Source organism: Sturnira hondurensis, unplaced genomic scaffold (assembly GCF_014824575.4).
Source record: "Sturnira hondurensis isolate 20B ecotype Veracruz unplaced genomic scaffold, ASM1482457v3 Scaffold0008196, whole genome shotgun sequence".
Taxonomy (NCBI): Eukaryota; Metazoa; Chordata; class Mammalia; order Chiroptera; family Phyllostomidae; genus Sturnira; species Sturnira hondurensis.
The window spans coordinates 13,120,240-13,137,108 of NW_028080827.1; the positions used below are offsets into that span (position 1 = coordinate 13,120,240).

General features: G+C 45.5%; 1 protein-coding gene across 1 annotated transcript; it reads left to right on the plus strand.

Annotated features, from left to right (window-relative positions):
- The first annotated feature begins 336 nt into the window (after positions 1–336).
- On the plus strand, positions 337–16,512 carry GCNT3 (glucosaminyl (N-acetyl) transferase 3, mucin type). The gene is made up of 3 exons (XM_037054012.1): positions 337–444; positions 13,357–13,549; positions 14,693–16,512. Exon 3 carries the CDS (start codon positions 14,753–14,755, stop codon positions 16,067–16,069), a length of 1,317 nt encoding a protein of 438 aa, XP_036909907.1. The 5' UTR covers positions 337–444; positions 13,357–13,549; positions 14,693–14,752; the 3' UTR covers positions 16,070–16,512.
- The last annotated feature ends 357 nt before the right edge of the window (positions 16,513–16,869 follow it).

Sequence of the window (16,869 nt, forward strand, 5' to 3'; positions counted from 1 at the left end):
GGCTTCTTAGTGGTCCAGTGCCTTTATCCTAGCTTTCTAAAGCAAAGTTTCTTGAAACTAATATATGATGAGATATACTAACTTCCTTCACTTGAAAGTATCAACATCACTTCTGTGTGGAAATACTTTTTCCTCATGATGTTTACTCCTTTTTTTGGCACAGTAAACATTATTTCAGAAATCCCCATAACCATATGACTAAGTAATAGTCTTCCTGTTATGTATATTAGGAAGCTGAAGCTCAGACAAGTTCTTTTCCCAGAAACTGATTACATTAGATGCCATGTTGGGTGGGGGACATTGCACGGGAAGGGCTTGAACAGGACCTGAAGGAGAGCTATGCTGTGGACAGAAATGGAGAAGTGCCACCCTCATTGATGCAGGAGGCAATAGTCTGCCTTGGTGGGGAAGAATTCCCGCAGCGTAGTGGGAGGTGGCGTCTGGGTAGGTGTTTTCATAATTTATTGTTTGATCAGGAGATGACTACTCATTCAGTTCTTTCTTTTTGAGAAAACTGATGGACATAAAATCTATTCATGTATTTGCTCAAGGCTGTTCAGTGTAACACCTTAGTTTGCCTTCAACTCTCAGCCAGGCCAAGCCCACGGCAGCTTAAACAAAGAGTTGTCTCAGAAACCTAGAAGACAAAACAAATAGAAAATTGCAATCTTTGAATAATCAGACAGAGTTTTCCTGATGGTTGATTTTTACTGCTTTAACACAAATGAAATTTAAGACAAGTAGTCAGCCTTGCCATAGCTTTGCAGTGTAGTTTGTGGTTGGGATGTGCGATGCCTCCTCAGCGTTCTTTGCAAGGCTGCTTTAACTCTTTAGGGTCTTTTTGGGTTCCAAAGAAACTTTAGGATTGTTTGTTCTATTTCTATAAAAAACACTGGAATTTCAACAGGGAGTACATTGAATCTGTAGATTGCTTTGGGTTGTTTGGTCACTTTAACAGTATTTACTCTTTCAGTCCATGAGCATGAAATAGCTTTTCCTTTATTTCTCTGTTATTTATTTATTTTTAAAAAAGATTTTATTTATTTATTTATTTTTAGAGGGGAAGGAGAGAGGGAGAGAAACATCAATGTATGGTTGCCTTTTGTGCATCCCCTGCTGGTAGTTAGCCTGCAAGGAACCGGTTTGCAACCCAGGCATGTGCCCTGACTGGGAATCGAACCGCGATCGTCTGGTTCGCAGGCCCGTATTTCTCTGTTATTTTTATCATCAAGATCTTATAGTCTTCAGTGTGCAGGTCTTTCACTTCCTTGGTTAAATTTATTTCTAGGTATTTAATTCTTTTTGACATAATTGTAAACAGTATGGTTTTTTTACATATTTTATTAAAAATTTAATTACAGCAGACATACAATATTATATTAGTTTCAGGTACACAACATAGTAATTAGATATTTATGTTACTTACAAAGTGATCATCCCAATAAGTGTAATACCCATCTGATAGTTTGTTAATAGTGTATAGAGATGTGTCAGACTTTTATATATTGATTTTGTATCCTGCAACTTTAATGAACTTATTTATTAGTCTAACAGTTTTGTTTGCTTGTTATTTTTTTGACGGCATGTTTTCCATATATTATATGATGTATCTGAAAATAGTGATAGTTTGATTTCTTTTCTAATTTGAATGCCTTTTATTTATTTTCTTGCTTAATTGCTTTGGCCAGGACTTCCAAATACTATGTTGAATGTAAGTTGTGAGAGTGAACATTCTGATCTTGTTCCTGATTTTAGAGAACAGGCTTTCAGCTTTTTACCATTGAGGAGGTTATTAGCTGTAACTTACCATATGTGGGCTTTATTATGTTGAGCTATGTTTTCCTCTCTACCCACTTTGTTGAGAGTTTTTATCATATATGAATGTTGGATTTTGAAAAATGCTTTTTAGGCATCAATTGAGATAATCATATGATTTTTAGTCTTCATTTTTGTTCATTTCTTAAAAGCAAAGGATTGTTTTATGTAATCACTGTACAATAATCAAAATCTGAAAATTAGCAGCTGATACAGTACCTAATTACATTCCTTATCCAATTGTCCCTATAATGTGCTTTATAGAGAAAAGAAATCCAAGATCATGCATAACATTTAGTTATTATTCTGTAATCATCTTTACTCTGGAAGTTTCTGAGTTTTCTTTAATATTGCATTTCATTTCTTAAAATTTTATTTTAGTTTTGATTTTTTAGAACAAGGGAAAGGGAGAGAGAAAGAGAGGGAGAGAAACATCACTGTGAAAGAGAAACCTTGCTTTTGAACTTGCAACCCAGCTGTGTTCTCTGACTGGTGTTTGAACTGGCAACCTTTAAGTTTGTGGGATGACACCTAACCCACTGAGCGACGAGGGCCAGGCTTAGAACAAGAATGGAGTCTTTTCTCATGCCTCAACCTTCATGTCACTAATTTTGCAGTTTGGTTAAAATGACTCCATTTTATATATTCCCTATCTTCACTCATTTTTCAGATAGATCCAACTCCTGGGAAGTTAGTTCATTGGATACACAAGAAAAAACAAACTAATAAGAAAACAAAATATACAATAGTAGCCAATATTAAAGTGAAAGAAAGTGCTGCATGGGGCCTTGCTGCTGAACAAAGCTCAGATTTGTGTCAGCTGAGCTTCAGCTTTCAGCCTCAAAGCCACGTAGAAAAGGGAAAATTATTCAGGGGCAACAGAAAGTCCATCAGAGACCTCTGGTCACCCCCAAAGTAGTCAATGTGGGGGACCAGAGGGTAGAGTGTTAAAGAGTTTTTTCGTTTTGTGCATCAGTATCATCAGCTTCCTGAAGAACTTCTACCAAAATGGATTGACTGTGGGGGTGACTAATTTAGGGATGTGTCTCTGGTCTTGGTTTTGATGCAGAGTAGAAGAGCATGTTTGGTTGATGCAGGGCCCACAGCTCCCTGTGGGACAATCACACATAGCTGTACCCGATCCAGACACACAGGAGGTTATTCCCGAGGGAACAGCGAGCCTTGTGCACTGGATAAAAGCCACTGTCAGGTCTGTTTACCCTGAGGAGGGAAACATGTTTGTCCCCTCCTATGAATGCCAAGTGGAACACCGCAGATAAAGCAGCTGACATGCTTTGTATGCAGGCTTTGTGGGACAGGACTGTAGTATGATGTTCACCTGTGGAACATGCCAGGTTATGGTAAACAGTGATTAAAGCCACCCCTGTTGCATGTAACTTTATTGCTACAAAATAGAAGTTAGAGAAGAGAACATATTTGCTATTTCAGCTTCCACTCCTTGGTCTTAGAGATGCTAATAAAAGCATTAGGTTAATTCACAAGAGAATGGGAAGAGGCAGAGGAGAGAGTTGAGAGGTTCTTCCCAACAAGGTGGAAAATTTTAAAAAGTTTAAGAAGTAAGAATAAAGCAAATATTGATAGAAACAAAAAAGAGGAAACAGCAATTGAGTCACAGGACTCATCCCAGCAGGGTGGATTAAGAAATGGGATTTTGCCTTGGCTGGTGAGGGTCAGTGGATTGAGCACTGGTCTGCAAACCAAAGGGTCACCAGTTTGATTCCCAATTACAGCACATGCCTGGGTTGTGGGCCAGGTCCCCAGTAGTGGGCACGAGAGAGGCAACCACATATTGATGTTTCTCTCCTTCTCATTCTCCTTCCATTCCCCTCTCTCTAAAAATAAATAAATAATATATTTAAAGAAAAAGAAATGGGCCATGGCTGGTGTATTGGATTGAGTGGATTGAGTGCGGGCCTGTGAAGCAAAGGGTCCCGGGTTCGATTCCCAGTCAGGGCACATGCCTGGGTTGCAGGCCAGGTTCCCAGTGGGGGATCCATGAGAGGCAACCACACATTGATGTTTCTCTCCCACTCCTTCTCCTTTCTGTCCCCTCTCTTTAAAAATAAATAAATGAAATATTTTTTAAAAAGAAAAAGAAATGGTATTTCACTCATGTGGAGTCTAACAAACAATCTGAACTAATAAGCAAAACAGAGACAGATTCATAGAGAGCAAGCTAACAGCTGGGGGCATGTGGATGGAGGAAATAAACAAAAAACAAAAAGAACTCATGGACAGGGACAACAATGTGGTGACCACAGGGGGAGAAGGGCAGTGGGTGGAGATGGAAGAGGAGGGTATACGTGTTACCTTCAATGTGGGCCTTTGGTTCAGCAACCTTAGTTCTTGAATTTGGCAAACAAAGAATTTAGAGCCAAGAACTCTAGCTTAAGAGGAAGCTTAGTTAGCACGCAAAATGCAAGTGCACTCAAAGAGAAGACATGAGTGGCTGGTCAGAAAGCTGTCTTGGACTTTTAGAAAAGAGTCACAGAGGCAGGAAAAGTGAGCCAGCTGGGCTGCAGGGACTCAGGAGACAAGTTACCAAGGCAAAAGAAGCGCCGGTGGGTAAAGAAAGCAAAGACACACACACCCTAGGGAAAAAGGCGGGGAAGGCTCAGGCATGCTGTAGAGCAGGGGTGTCAAACTCATTTTTCCCGGGGACCACACCAGCCTCGAAGTTGCCCTCAGAGGTTTCAGTGTGATTTCAACTCCTTAACAGTTAAGGAGCAGTTACATTTATACAGTCCTAAAATTATATTCAGTCCTTTGAAGGCAAATGCAAGGCTGATGTGGCCCCAGTGAAAATGAGTTTGACACCCCTGCTCTAGAGAGAGAGAGAGAAGAGAGGGGAGAGCGTGTGTGCACTGGGTCCTTTGCCTTACGGGTTTTTATCTGTTTTCTAAAGGCAGGCATTTTAGGACAGGTCTCAGGGGAGGATCTCAATAACCGCCTCACCAGCTTTCCAGGTGTGTCCTTTCACAGCCCTGGTCTCTGCTGATTGGTTGGCCCTAGGGTAAGATCCTGGAACATTGCTTCTGGTCCTGATGCCAGCCGTGGTGTTGCTTCATCTGGTTTTGCTGTTTTTTTTCTGGGCCTGGAGCTGAAACACAACTGAGATCTAGTTGTTATCTCTAGTTTGTGGTCAAAAACTCTGTGGTCAATAAACCCAAGGCTTTGTATTTTGGATTATTTGATGCTGATCAGAACTCCACTCTCCTGAGGGCTTAATACTTTAGGGAGTGGTCATGCAAGGGAGGAGGCTAGTTTGAATCAGCTGTCTGTTCAGGTTCCCCATTCTACTTGTCAAGGAATTTTCCTAGGTTCTTACTGTTCCGCCTCACAGAAACTTGTGTCTGGGAATAAAAACATCAAGTGGCCAGCCAGGCAGCCACGTTAAGACTAGGTGCGTGGTCAGAAGGAGTGCCAGATAAGCTGACCTCAGGAAGGTTGCCACACCTCCACTTTCTACTCAGAAACACAGAGAGGCAAACTGATTTCATCTCCCTTCTAACTGAGTGATTAAACTGCTAACTCTCACTTGCAGTTGAGCAAGGTCTGACTGCCATATGCCCTTCTAGGGTGGTGGTAGTCTGTCATCTTGCCTCGGCAGGTGCAACATTGTTACTAGGCAACACAGCTGGAAAAAGAAGTCACTGGACCCTGCGATGGAAAATACCCCAAGCCCACCTTTTCAAAAAGCCACCTTTGTCCTCAGCTTACAAAAGCAGAGCCAGCCCTTGAGGCAGTTCAGAGGACCTTCCATTCCTCTGTGCTGCCTCCATTGTGCTCCAGCACAAGCTTCATAAATCTGGGGATTTCTCTGGAGTTTCCTCTCGATTTCTATCTTGGGGAACCCAAGAACCCTAACACCCATAACAAAACCAAAACCTGTTGATTAAGCCATGATTGAGGCAATAGTTACTAGCACTAACATAAGAGCATTAACTCTTATGTTAATGCTAGTAAGGTAGAAGTTTGTAGACAAATTGGTATTATGTGAAATGGTTGCATCTGCTTTACCTGACTGTGTAGGGTGATTGAGGCTTTATCCGACTGGGGACCATTTCCCCCACCTAGTATTGTAAAACAGAAGGCAGGTAAATCTGCCCTGCAAACCATATTGCTTAGACTTGGTGAATGAGGACCAGTAAGAGTGCCTGAGCCCACACCGTATTGTATAGAAGTTGGAGGGCTGGTGGGGGAGAGCCTTCTTGCCATAGCCCTTTCCGGTGCACAGACTGGGGCTGATGGTGAGAGCCCGTGAGGACCTCCCAGAGACTCTATGGGGACTTTGGACTAGAGACTTCAACCATCTAATGGGGATGGCGGTGCCCAGAAGTGTTCCATAATAAAATGCAAATGGCTTATATGGGACCATGCTGCCCGGGGAAGGCAAGGAGGAGACACAGTGAGGCTCGGAGCCCCTTCTCCTAGCCTGACTCTGGAACTGCGTGAGGGTGCTGGGTCCTCCTGTCACTTGTACAGTGCCCTGTGTACAGCTTGTGGCTGACCCAACAAAATGTTGTTTGGTTTGTGGACGGCAGTTCCGAGGTGAATGGATGACCTCTTGTTTGGAAAGCTGCTGTATTAAGGCCATAGAGATGGAAAGATTCTGTCTGAGTAAGGAAGGAAAAAACAGGTCTGCTCATTTGGGCTGAAATACATGACCTTTTCCCTAAAGCACTGAAGAGTGGTAAAAAGCCCCTATGTTTCAGTTTTGACTGATTCATGGGCAGTGGCCACTGGCCTGCCTATATGGTCAGATGGGAGTGCAGTGGGAACCAGGCCTGTTAAAGGGATGCCCTTGTGGGGTATGGCCCTACGGGAAGCTAAGAGGTACCTCAAAATCGAATATGGTAATATTCGATTTTGGTAACATTCCACCAGAACTCCCTTACAGGTTTGGAAGGTGACTGGAATCAACAAGCAGATAACCCTTGTGTGCTCACTTGATGAGGGGCCACCTGGGTCCCTGCAGTGAGTGGACACGTGTGCACTGCAGCCAGGCAGGGATGGGCTTAGTTCAGACTCAGCCCTCTTGCCTCTTCAGGCACAAAATGCCAACAAGACCTGCTGTGTCTGCCTGCAAAAGAGACAGACTACAGATGGCTCTGTGGCAGATTCCCTGGGCGGGCGGCCCTGGAGGTAGCTGCAAGTGAGGCAGCGGCAGGGAGCCCTGGGGGACTCCCGGTGGGTCTCGGCAGCAGTGGCCACCGATTCTGGCCTGAGTTCTGCTCCCCTTGTGGTAGATGCAAGCACGCTGAGAATTGTGAAAGGACCCGGACAGGAGATATGGTGCCAGTGAGAATGACTGAGTGTGATTTCTTCAGACCAAGGAACGCACTTGATGACGCACAACGTCCAACAATGAGCAGAGAGATCTCCTCCTTGGAGCGGCAGTTTGAACAGAGAGCTGGAATGTGCAAATTAAACACTGGCCATCCAACATGGGGGAGATAAAAGACAGAGGGGCTGGCTTACACACCTTCATGGGTGTGTGCGCTCTCTCAGCACAAACACAGGGAGGAGACCGGAAAGGAATGCTCCCACTAGGCAGCGTTCTGTTTTTCTAGTTCATCTGGGGAAGAATGCTGGTTTCATTCTTTCCCACATAGCCTAAAGAAATTTTTTTTTTCTTACTTTGTCACTGGTCAAAGGACCAGGGCTGAAAGTACAAGGGCTATAACCAGGGATGATTCCTAGGCAAGAAACTAACTGCATTCTTTTTTAAACCTTTGTATCACAATTCCTAAGGGTTTAGTGAGACAGGATGTGCCTTCAACCCATCCAACAAAATTGGGATTATTGTGAATTCAGCTACATTGTCTGACAGGAAACAGAGCCCATCGGTTTGCACCTGTGGAATCTCACTCACCCAGTCCGAACAGGAATGGCCAGAGGGGGTGGCGCTTGCTGGCCCAGAGTTGCTGCCTGCCGTCTAGACCTGGCCACTGAGGAATCCAAAATCCTTTCCAAAGTGGGAAAGTTTGGATAGAAATAGAAAAAGAAAAATAGTAACTATGGGTAAAAGGATGAATCATGTGTTATGTAATGAGAAAAACGTAATATTAATTTGACATCTTGAAAAAAGGCTCAGAGCGAGAGAGTGATCGCGTCTGAAAGGGCACAGCCATGTGTTATTGCTGAGGCCATGCCTGCTCTTGGAGCCTGGCAGGTTGAATGGAAGCCTGCAAACCGGAGTGGCCTTGCCCTGGGAGATGATTTTGTAGATGACGAGGAACTGGACAGTTAGTGACTAAGATTCCAGGTACATGCCAGTACCTTTTGACTTTTGTGATTGTTTTGTTGCAAGGAATCTGTGCTCAAAGACCAGGGGGTGGGCTGCAATATTGTGACCTATAAGAAAGAAATATTTGGTCTTTGTCCACAATTCCTGGCTCGCAGCTCTTGGAATTCTTGGAATTTCCTAAGTGTGGAGAGTGAAAAAGGAGTCTTTTGTGATGTTAATGAGCTGACTTTTGGAAAGGACTTGTGGATCGGGCCAGGTTGCCAGTGGAAACAGCCCAGTGATTGGAGGGAACCTTTGGTCCCACTCACCTGATGCTCCAGGGAAGGGAGAGGAGGTTGGATCTCCAAAGGCAGGTTAATCAATCTTGAGTATGTAATGCAGTCTCCATAAGAACCCAGAGAATGGGCTTCCCGGTGTTGGTGAACTCCTGGGGATGTGTGGAGAGTGGTGCCCCTGGATCAGGCATGGAAGCTTGGGACTGCTTCCCCCTACCCTTCCCTACGCATCTCTTCCATCTGGCCGTTCCTGAGTCACATCTTCTTACAGTAAACCAGTGACCTAGTAAGTAACACATTTCTCTAGCCATTCCAGCAAACTAGTTGAACCCAAGAAGACTGTGGGAACCTGGGGTTTAGAGCCAGTCAGAAGTGCAGGTAAGAAAGACCCCTGGACTTGCAGTCGGCTTTCTGAGTTGGAGGGGGTCCTTGGAACCTCCAGTCTGTGGCCAGTTGGTAGGAAGCACAGGGAGCCTGGCCTTGCATCTGAAGTGCAGTGTGTTTGGGGAGAGGGGAGAAGGAGCAGTCTTGTAGGACTGGATCCTTTAACCCACACAATCTGGTGTTATTTTGAGGTAGATAGTATCAGAATTGAATTGAATTCTCAGGCATTGCTGCTGTTTGAAAATTGTTTTTTTTTTAAGATTTTATTTATTTATCTTTAGAGGGGAAGGAGAGAGGGAGAGAAATATCAATGTATGGTTGCCTTTTGTGTGTCCCTTGCTGGGAAATGGCCTGCAGGGAATTGGCCTGCAACCCAGGCATGTGCCCTGACTGGGAATTGAACCGAGATCCTCTGGTTCGCAGGCTTGTGCTCTGAAAATTGTTTGATGGTGTGACAAACCCTGCCTTCCACAATGGAATTTGGTCTGGGAACTCAAGTTACTTTTAAATGTTAAAAAGTAACAACATTTATTTTTGAAATGATAAAACAATGGCCTGGCTGGTGTGGCTCAGTGGATTGTACTCCAGCCTGCGAGCCGAAAGGCCACTGGTTTGATTCCTAGTCAGGGTATATGCTGGGGTCACAGACTGGGTCCCCAGTTGCGAGCATCTGTGAGGCAAATGATTGATGTATCTCTCACACATTGATGTTTCTCTCTCTCTCCTTCTCCCTTCCCTTGTCTCTAAAAGTAAATACATAAAATCTTTAAAAAAAGAAAACTACAATGAAAAACTTATTAAAATATGTCACAGAAGACATGCTGTGGATTATCATAAATTGTCTTCTCATACTAGAAACACTTATTTTGGAGCTTAGCCTTTATATGTTCCTCTAATTTGTGGCTAAAATCAACCAGATCTGTGAGCACCCTGATCACCAGTATTTTGAACTATGCATCTGAGAGGTTCACTGTTTCTTTTTCGCTTAGAGTTATTGGCCCTGGGGCTTTGAGTTCTTCTTGAGCCATATTTTGGTCTGTTTGCACCAGTTATGTATGAGGAGCAGAGCCCTAGGTGTTCACCAGGGCGGGGCAACTCAGTCACTGGGTTGTGACGCTGTATGTGGGGGTGGGGTCAAAGGAAAGCATTGGCGGTCCCCTCTGCTGCCTCCCGCCACCGCTTCGGCCTGCACGGTCTGTCCCACTGCGCTCGAATGTGCGACCGTGGTCAGCCCAAAGCCTCTGGGTTTGCTGCTGGGGCCTGTGTGGTCCATCTCACTGCTCACTCCTCTGCTGGTTCATCTGCACGCAAATGTGTGACCACAGCCAGCCTGCCACCCTGAGCCCTCACTGGGTCTGCCTGATGCGGGGCTGTCTGGGTGCCTGGGGTCGCGGGATCTTTCCTGCCCAACCCTGCTCCGCTGCTGGCTCCGCCCCTCTTACCCGTCTGGTTGAATGGTTGGTTGTTATTGGACTTCTGTATAGTTCAATTTTCTGTTCTTTGGCTGCTTCTTTGTTCACCAAACCTTTGTTGTATTCAAACTTGGTTGTGGGAGAAGGCACAGTGTTTCCACCTACGCCTCCATCTTGGCGGAAGTCCCCTAAGATATCTTTTTAAAAAAATAAAAAGTATATAATGCATAGGAGTTTTAGATCAATCATAAAATTGAGACAAAAAGGGGAAACTGAAAACCAGGAGTCGTCACACCCCTGAGTACTGTGGTTGTTTCATTGCCTTTCCTTTTCAGACTTCCCCCTGAAATGTGTTCCTAAATAAGGAAAAGCCGGCATTGGTGGTGGGGAGAAAGGGCAGGTGAGCCCCTGGGCGTCCTCTGCAGGCTTTTGGGTAGCTTCTCTTCACTGCCCTGAGACATGAGCCTTTCTTGTACCTGCGACTCTTAATGTCCCGGAATCAGGAAATAGCTTCTGTGTGAGTTACAAATTTGTGGGTGGTGCTCATGTCAGAGACCTGAAAAAGCAGTGGCCAAATAGGATAGAAATGTATTTCTGCCTCAAAAAGATGGAGCCCAGGAGCAGACTGTCCGGGACTGGTGAAGTGGCTCCACGGTGTTACTCGTCTTTTATTTCTTGACTCTCATTCTCAGTGCTGCTTCCAGGTCCTAGATTGTGCCGGAGCTCCAGCTATTACATCTGCATTCATGAGAACGAACGGAAGAACGAAGGAAAGCCCTGGCTGGTGTGGCTCAGTGGATTGAGCAACAGTTGTTACAAGGAATGAATGCACAGTATGCTGCCTTGTTACATTCCGTTTAGAAGTCTGCTTCCTAATGATGCAATAATCACTTTATTAACAGGCCTCCAGATCCTTTGTGAGTTTCCCAAAAGAAATTATCCCCTTAAGTGTTGCTTGGATTTCAATTGGCTTCAACTCTGTGACATTGTATTTTAGTGCATAGCTTATACCTTAGGGAGCCTCTCTATGCATTTATTGTGGTAAATATTAGTGAGCTATATAGTTCCAAGACTCCAGGACTTAGAGGACCCTCCCTGGAATGCTGAAGAAGCTGTTGTTTCAGGAAACATTCATGGTGACTACCACCTCCGAGCTCTCATCCGGCTGTGGGATGGACATAAAGCTGAGTCAGGGATGGTCTTTGCCCCCATGATACCACAGTGAGGACAAGGACATGTGAGGGGGCACAAAACACATGGCTGTTCTTGCCCCCTCCCTCTGCAGAGCCAGTTGCATTATTTCATCTGAGAAGATCATTGTCTTGCCTACTTTCAGAATTTTCCTTTTTAATAATTCCTTATTACAGCGACTTAGTGATTATTGAGGTCTGTGGGGTTTCCTTCTCGAATATCTGCTCTTTTACTCCAGTGTGTCCAAGGGGAGGGAGAGCACAGGGTGCACAGAGCCAGCGGAGCTTGAAGGAGGGAGTGAAGAGTGCCTCTGCCTGCCAGGAAAGTACAGCTGAGCGCGAGCTTCCTTGTACACCCCAGACAGGAAACACACTTGGTCACACGGGATCATTTAACCACTTCTCATAGCCCCATCTTTGCTCAGAGCCCAATGACATGGAACATTAAAAAAGGTTAGGGCTCAAAGGACCCCCACTCCCGCCTTCCTCTTCAGTCCTGCAAACTCCAGCTCAGCCCATCTAGTAACACTACCCTTGTTTGTGCATTCTTAATCTATTTTCACTTCTTGTCTCTTTGAGTCATGGTCTGTTCTCTGGTCCCTATACGATGTTGGGGGCCGCGTAAACAGTTGTTGTAGGAAGAAGGCAACACTGTCTCCGTCATTACATTACGCCACTGTCTTCAGAGGAAGGTCACCCTCTTGGACTGGGTTTATGTTTCGCTGGCAGCCGCCTACTCGGCTCTGCCAGCAGGGGGCGCTGGAGGGAGAGGGTGAAGCCGGAGGCGGGAGGCGGGGCTTCCGTTTGATTCCTCTCTACCTCCTGCCTCTGCGTCACCATGCCTACGCTTTGGAGTGTGGTTCGCTTTGGAGTGTGGTTCGTTTCAGGTGGCTGCATTGAGCCCAGTTTAGGGCAAAAGTCAACGCAGACACCAGCCACCCATAAGAGGTCTGGATCCTAGCCTAGGGGGCCTTCCGCTGAGCTCAGAGCACTCAGTGGTAACTAAGTAGTGTGTCCATCACAGATCTTAGTTTCAGCTTGCTGGCACCTGTCTTCCCAAACTCTAAGTTTAGTAATTCACATTTTTCTTTATTCCTGTAGGGTAGGGGTGGTAGTTGCTTTCAGCAATCACTGCTTCCCTAGTTATTCAGTATTGTCTACCTCTTTCCACCTCACACACCTTTTCAATTATTTACTTATCAACTGTATATCTAGTTAAGTTCTTTATATTAAATTTGCTCTTTCAAATATTTGACCAGGATGCTGCACGTTTGGAGGGGTGGGGTGGGGGTGAGGGAGGGAGGCAAACTGACCAACAATGCCGGTGGCTTTGGAGAAGGCCTTTTCCACCCTCTATTGTCAAGACCAGCCCAAGGGGCTCTCATGGAAGTCTAGCTGCTCATAATGTTACTCATTCTTCAGACTGCGGGGACCCCCAGGCTCACAGGTATTACTAAGGGAGGTCCACAGTCTGGAGCCCTGTGGACACCTCTACAACGTACAGATTATCAACAGTCCCGGAAAGACAGGCAGATGGATTTTTTGTAGTAGTTGCCATTTGAAGAACAAAGTCTGGTTTTCGTGGACTGTTAAAAAAATAAACAAAAGAAACAATTCTGTATTTTTATTGCTTCACTCTTGTCATTCAGGGAACATAAGAGGGGTGACACTTGGACCCCCGGCCGGCTGAAGGCAGGGTGCACACCCGTGTGTCTGTGATTCTTTGTGAAGGGGGCCAGGGGGGAAAGCTTTCAGGTTCTTCCGTGAGCATGGAGAGGTTTTTATGAATTGTTTTATGGCAGGAGAGCATCAGCATAAACTGGGCTGTCCTGCTTGAAAGAGCTGCTTGCCTTCTCAGATCGGGGAGGTTGTACTACCCCGATCACCTCCCCGAATGACTCATTCTCGAGAATATGTTCCTGAATAGTGTATCTGGGCTTGTTCTCCTACCTGAGAGCAGGAAGCTGAAAGGTGAGTGATAAAGCCACTTGCTGCTCTCTGCTTCACAGAAATTAAGGAGGAGCCTGAGACAGTTTCTTGGACGCCCCACGACTATCAGAAACTACATTTTGGAGGAGCTAAAAGAAGACCAAGGGATATGGGGTTTACATATGCTTCCATGGAACCCAAACAATCTTCCCTTGGAAATAGAAACAGACTGTGGCAAGACATCTACCCAAACTAGGAAAGACGCTATTGAAGGTGAGGATTTTCTTAATTTTTCATTTTTTTCTTCCTCTTGGATTCCTATAAAATATTACTGAAGTGGATACAAATCTTAGAGAATGCAGAAAGGAAGATAATCATTGCTGGGTGTGTCACAGGTTTCTCTCTCTCTCCTTTTAGGGATTTCTACCTACAGTATCTGGTATGCTTTGATGGTATTGGGCACCCTGTATTGTTCTGAAAGTTAGCTGTGGTTTGGTTGAACGAGCGGTAGGCTTATAGGGAAAAAACAAGGGGGGAGGAAGAGTGAAGGGTCCCAGATTTGCTTCTTACAACATGTGATATTTGGCAAGTTATTTAGCTCCCGTTTTCCTATGTATAAATGTCCTAATAGAGCCATATTTTAGGTATATTGTGAAGATTAAGTGGGAAAATGTAAAGAAATATTTCTGGTTCATAGGAAACACTCATTTAATATTGTATATGCATAGCTCCGTGTGTGTCTTATGTAAACGTACTTTAAATTTGGATAGACTAAGGGTTATGTATATGAATGATTAAATGCATTTTGGGATTATATCTACTCTTTAAGAATATTTTTAAGAAAGGGTGGTTAGATTTATGCTTTTCCAATGAACATGTGAAAAACATTCTAATATATAAATTGCCAAATAAGCACAAGAAATGTGCTTATTCTTTTAAAAGGACTTTTGAATTTCTAGAACCAAAACTGAGAGTCTGGATTGCATGGATAATGTTTCTGGATCAATCAGAATTTCTACCCCTAGATAAGAATAGCTCTTATTCTTATTCTTATTCTTATTCTAGTTCGAAACAGGGCGGTAAAGGGTGGGGAAAAGAATGTGGCATGAAGGGTGGGAACTTGGTCTTATTAATTCCACTTTTACGGTAGCAGATGCTTAGTTCTGCTTCCTTTTGTCTCTCCTGGGCTGGAGGTGGAGCGAGGTCCTAAATGCAGCATGATCATATAATTGTAGGGTCAGAGTATAGACCTCTGTCAGCAAGCCAAGTGGGAAGTTCCTAGGCAGGCAGGTCTCAATTGAGGGTATCTGTCTAGAGAAGAAAATTTTTTTTTGCCATTAGTTTGGAGTTGGATTTGATGTTCCTGGGAACACATTCAGGTTAGTGTGTAACTGAAGGCATTTTGTTCTGTCCAAGGATTCCATCTGCCTCCTCCTTCCCTGTGCCCAAACTCTACTGACCTCCCATGCCGAGAAGATGGTTCGGTGGAAGAAGAAATGCTGCGGGCAGCGTTACCTGTGGGCCCTGGGCTGCTATTTGCTGCTGGCCATTGTTGCTCTGAAACTTTCTCTCAGATTGAAATGTGACTTTGATTCCCTGGATCTGGAGTCCAGGGACTTTCAAAGCAGGCACTGCAGGGATGTCTTGTACAGGTCCCTGAGGTTGCCAGCAAAGAGGTCCATCAATTGTTCTAGAATCATCCGAGGGGACAAGGAAGCAGTGATTGAGGCCCTCCTGGATAAGCTGGAGGTCAAGAACAAACGGGAGCCTCTCACAGACAGCGACTACCTCAACATGACCAGAGACTGTGAGCACTTTAAGGCCGACAGGAAGTTCATACAGCACCCACTCAGCAGAGAAGAGTTAGACTTCCCTATTGCATACTCTATGGTGGTCCATGAGAAGATCGAAAACTTTGAAAGGCTGCTGAGAGCTGTGTATGCCCCTCAGAACATATATTGTGTTCACGTGGATGAGAAATCCCCAGAAACTTTCAGAGAGGCGGTCAAGTCAATTATTTCATGCTTCACAAATGTCTTCCTGGCCAGTAAGTCGGTCCGGGTGGTTTATGCCTCCTGGTCCAGGGTGCAGGCTGACCTGAACTGTATGGAAGACTTGCTTCAGAGCTCAGTGCCATGGAAATACTTCCTAAACACGTGCGGAACAGACTTTCCTATCAAGACCAATGCCGAGATGGTCCTGGCCCTCAAGATGTTGAATGGGAAGAACAGTATGGAGTCAGAGGTACCTACTGAGACCAAACAATCTCGCTGGAAATATCACTATGAGGTGGGCGACACAATATACATGACCAGCAAGTTGAAGGACCCTCCCCCTTATAATTTACCTATGTTCACGGGGAATGCCTACATTGTGGCTTCTCGAGGCTTTGTCCAGCAGGTCTTAGAGAACCCCAAGTCCCAACAACTGATCGAATGGGCAAAAGATACCTACAGCCCTGACGAGCACCTCTGGGCCACCCTGCAGCGTGCTCCGTGGATGCCTGGCTCCGTGCCCTACCACCCCAAGTTTCACATGTCAGACATGGCTTCCATCGCCAGGCTGGTGAAGTGGCAGGGCCACGAGGGAGACGTCGGTATGGGGGCACCTTATCCACCTTGCTCAGGCACCCACCAGCGGTCTGTCTGCATTTATGGGGCTGGGGACCTTCACTGGATTCTTCAGAACCATCACCTGTTGGCCAACAAATTTGACCCAAAGGTGGACGATAATGTTCTTCAGTGCTTGGAAGAATACTTACGTTTTAAGGCCATCTACAGGACTGAACTTTGAGATGTGCTGAGACTGTTGCTGCCTGTGGGGCAAGAGCATGTGCAGACAGGCCCAGAGTGTGCTGGGACAGTGCGGGGTGGGAGCCAGGGACCCATGGCATCCCCGGGGGGGGGGAGGGGCTGCAACTGGAGTGTGGGTACGTGGATCTGCTGCGTCGCAAAGGCCTGCCCCGGATGGACACTGACTCACCTCATCCCACTGCCAAAGCCCCTCCACTGACCTTCTGCCAGAGTGCGCATGCGAGCCAGTTATTTGGGAGGGTCAGGGAGGCAAGTATATGGCATGGCCCCTGGATTTTAGCTGAATGCTCAGTGTCCTGCTTTTCCATTCTGTGGAGATACCTTCCTAATGGTAGTGGGGATTGGGGGGGGGGCGGAGTTTGATGGAAAGAGGGCCTTCTCTTTTGTACCATGAATTTTAAAATAAATAGGTCCTGATTCGAAGCCACACCTCTTTTTTTTTGTTTGATAAGCCAGAAATAAGACAAAAGTGTGAGACTTTTTTCATTACTGTTGGTGCTGTTTAAACCCCTGAGAGCTGGCAGGAGACCCCCCCTTGTTCCATAATGGTCATGGCAGGCGGGGTAAGCAGCAAACTGAGAAGGGTGAAGAGCAGCAGAGCTGATGCCGTCGTCACCAGAGCCCTTCTCATGCCGTGCCCATTGCCGGGTCTGGGACTCTTCTGTGTGGGAGAGGGCAGGGTGACTTAACCAATCTGCCCACTGAATCCACGTGCAGAAATGAACAGCCCTAATTTTGCCAGCTTCACAGCCAAACCCTAATGTTCCATAACAAAGCTAA

Coding starts and splice junctions, on each gene's coding strand:
- GCNT3 (XM_037054012.1), top strand. CDS start 14,753: ATGGTTCGGTGGAAGAAGAAATGCTGCGGGCAGCGTTACCTGTGGGCC.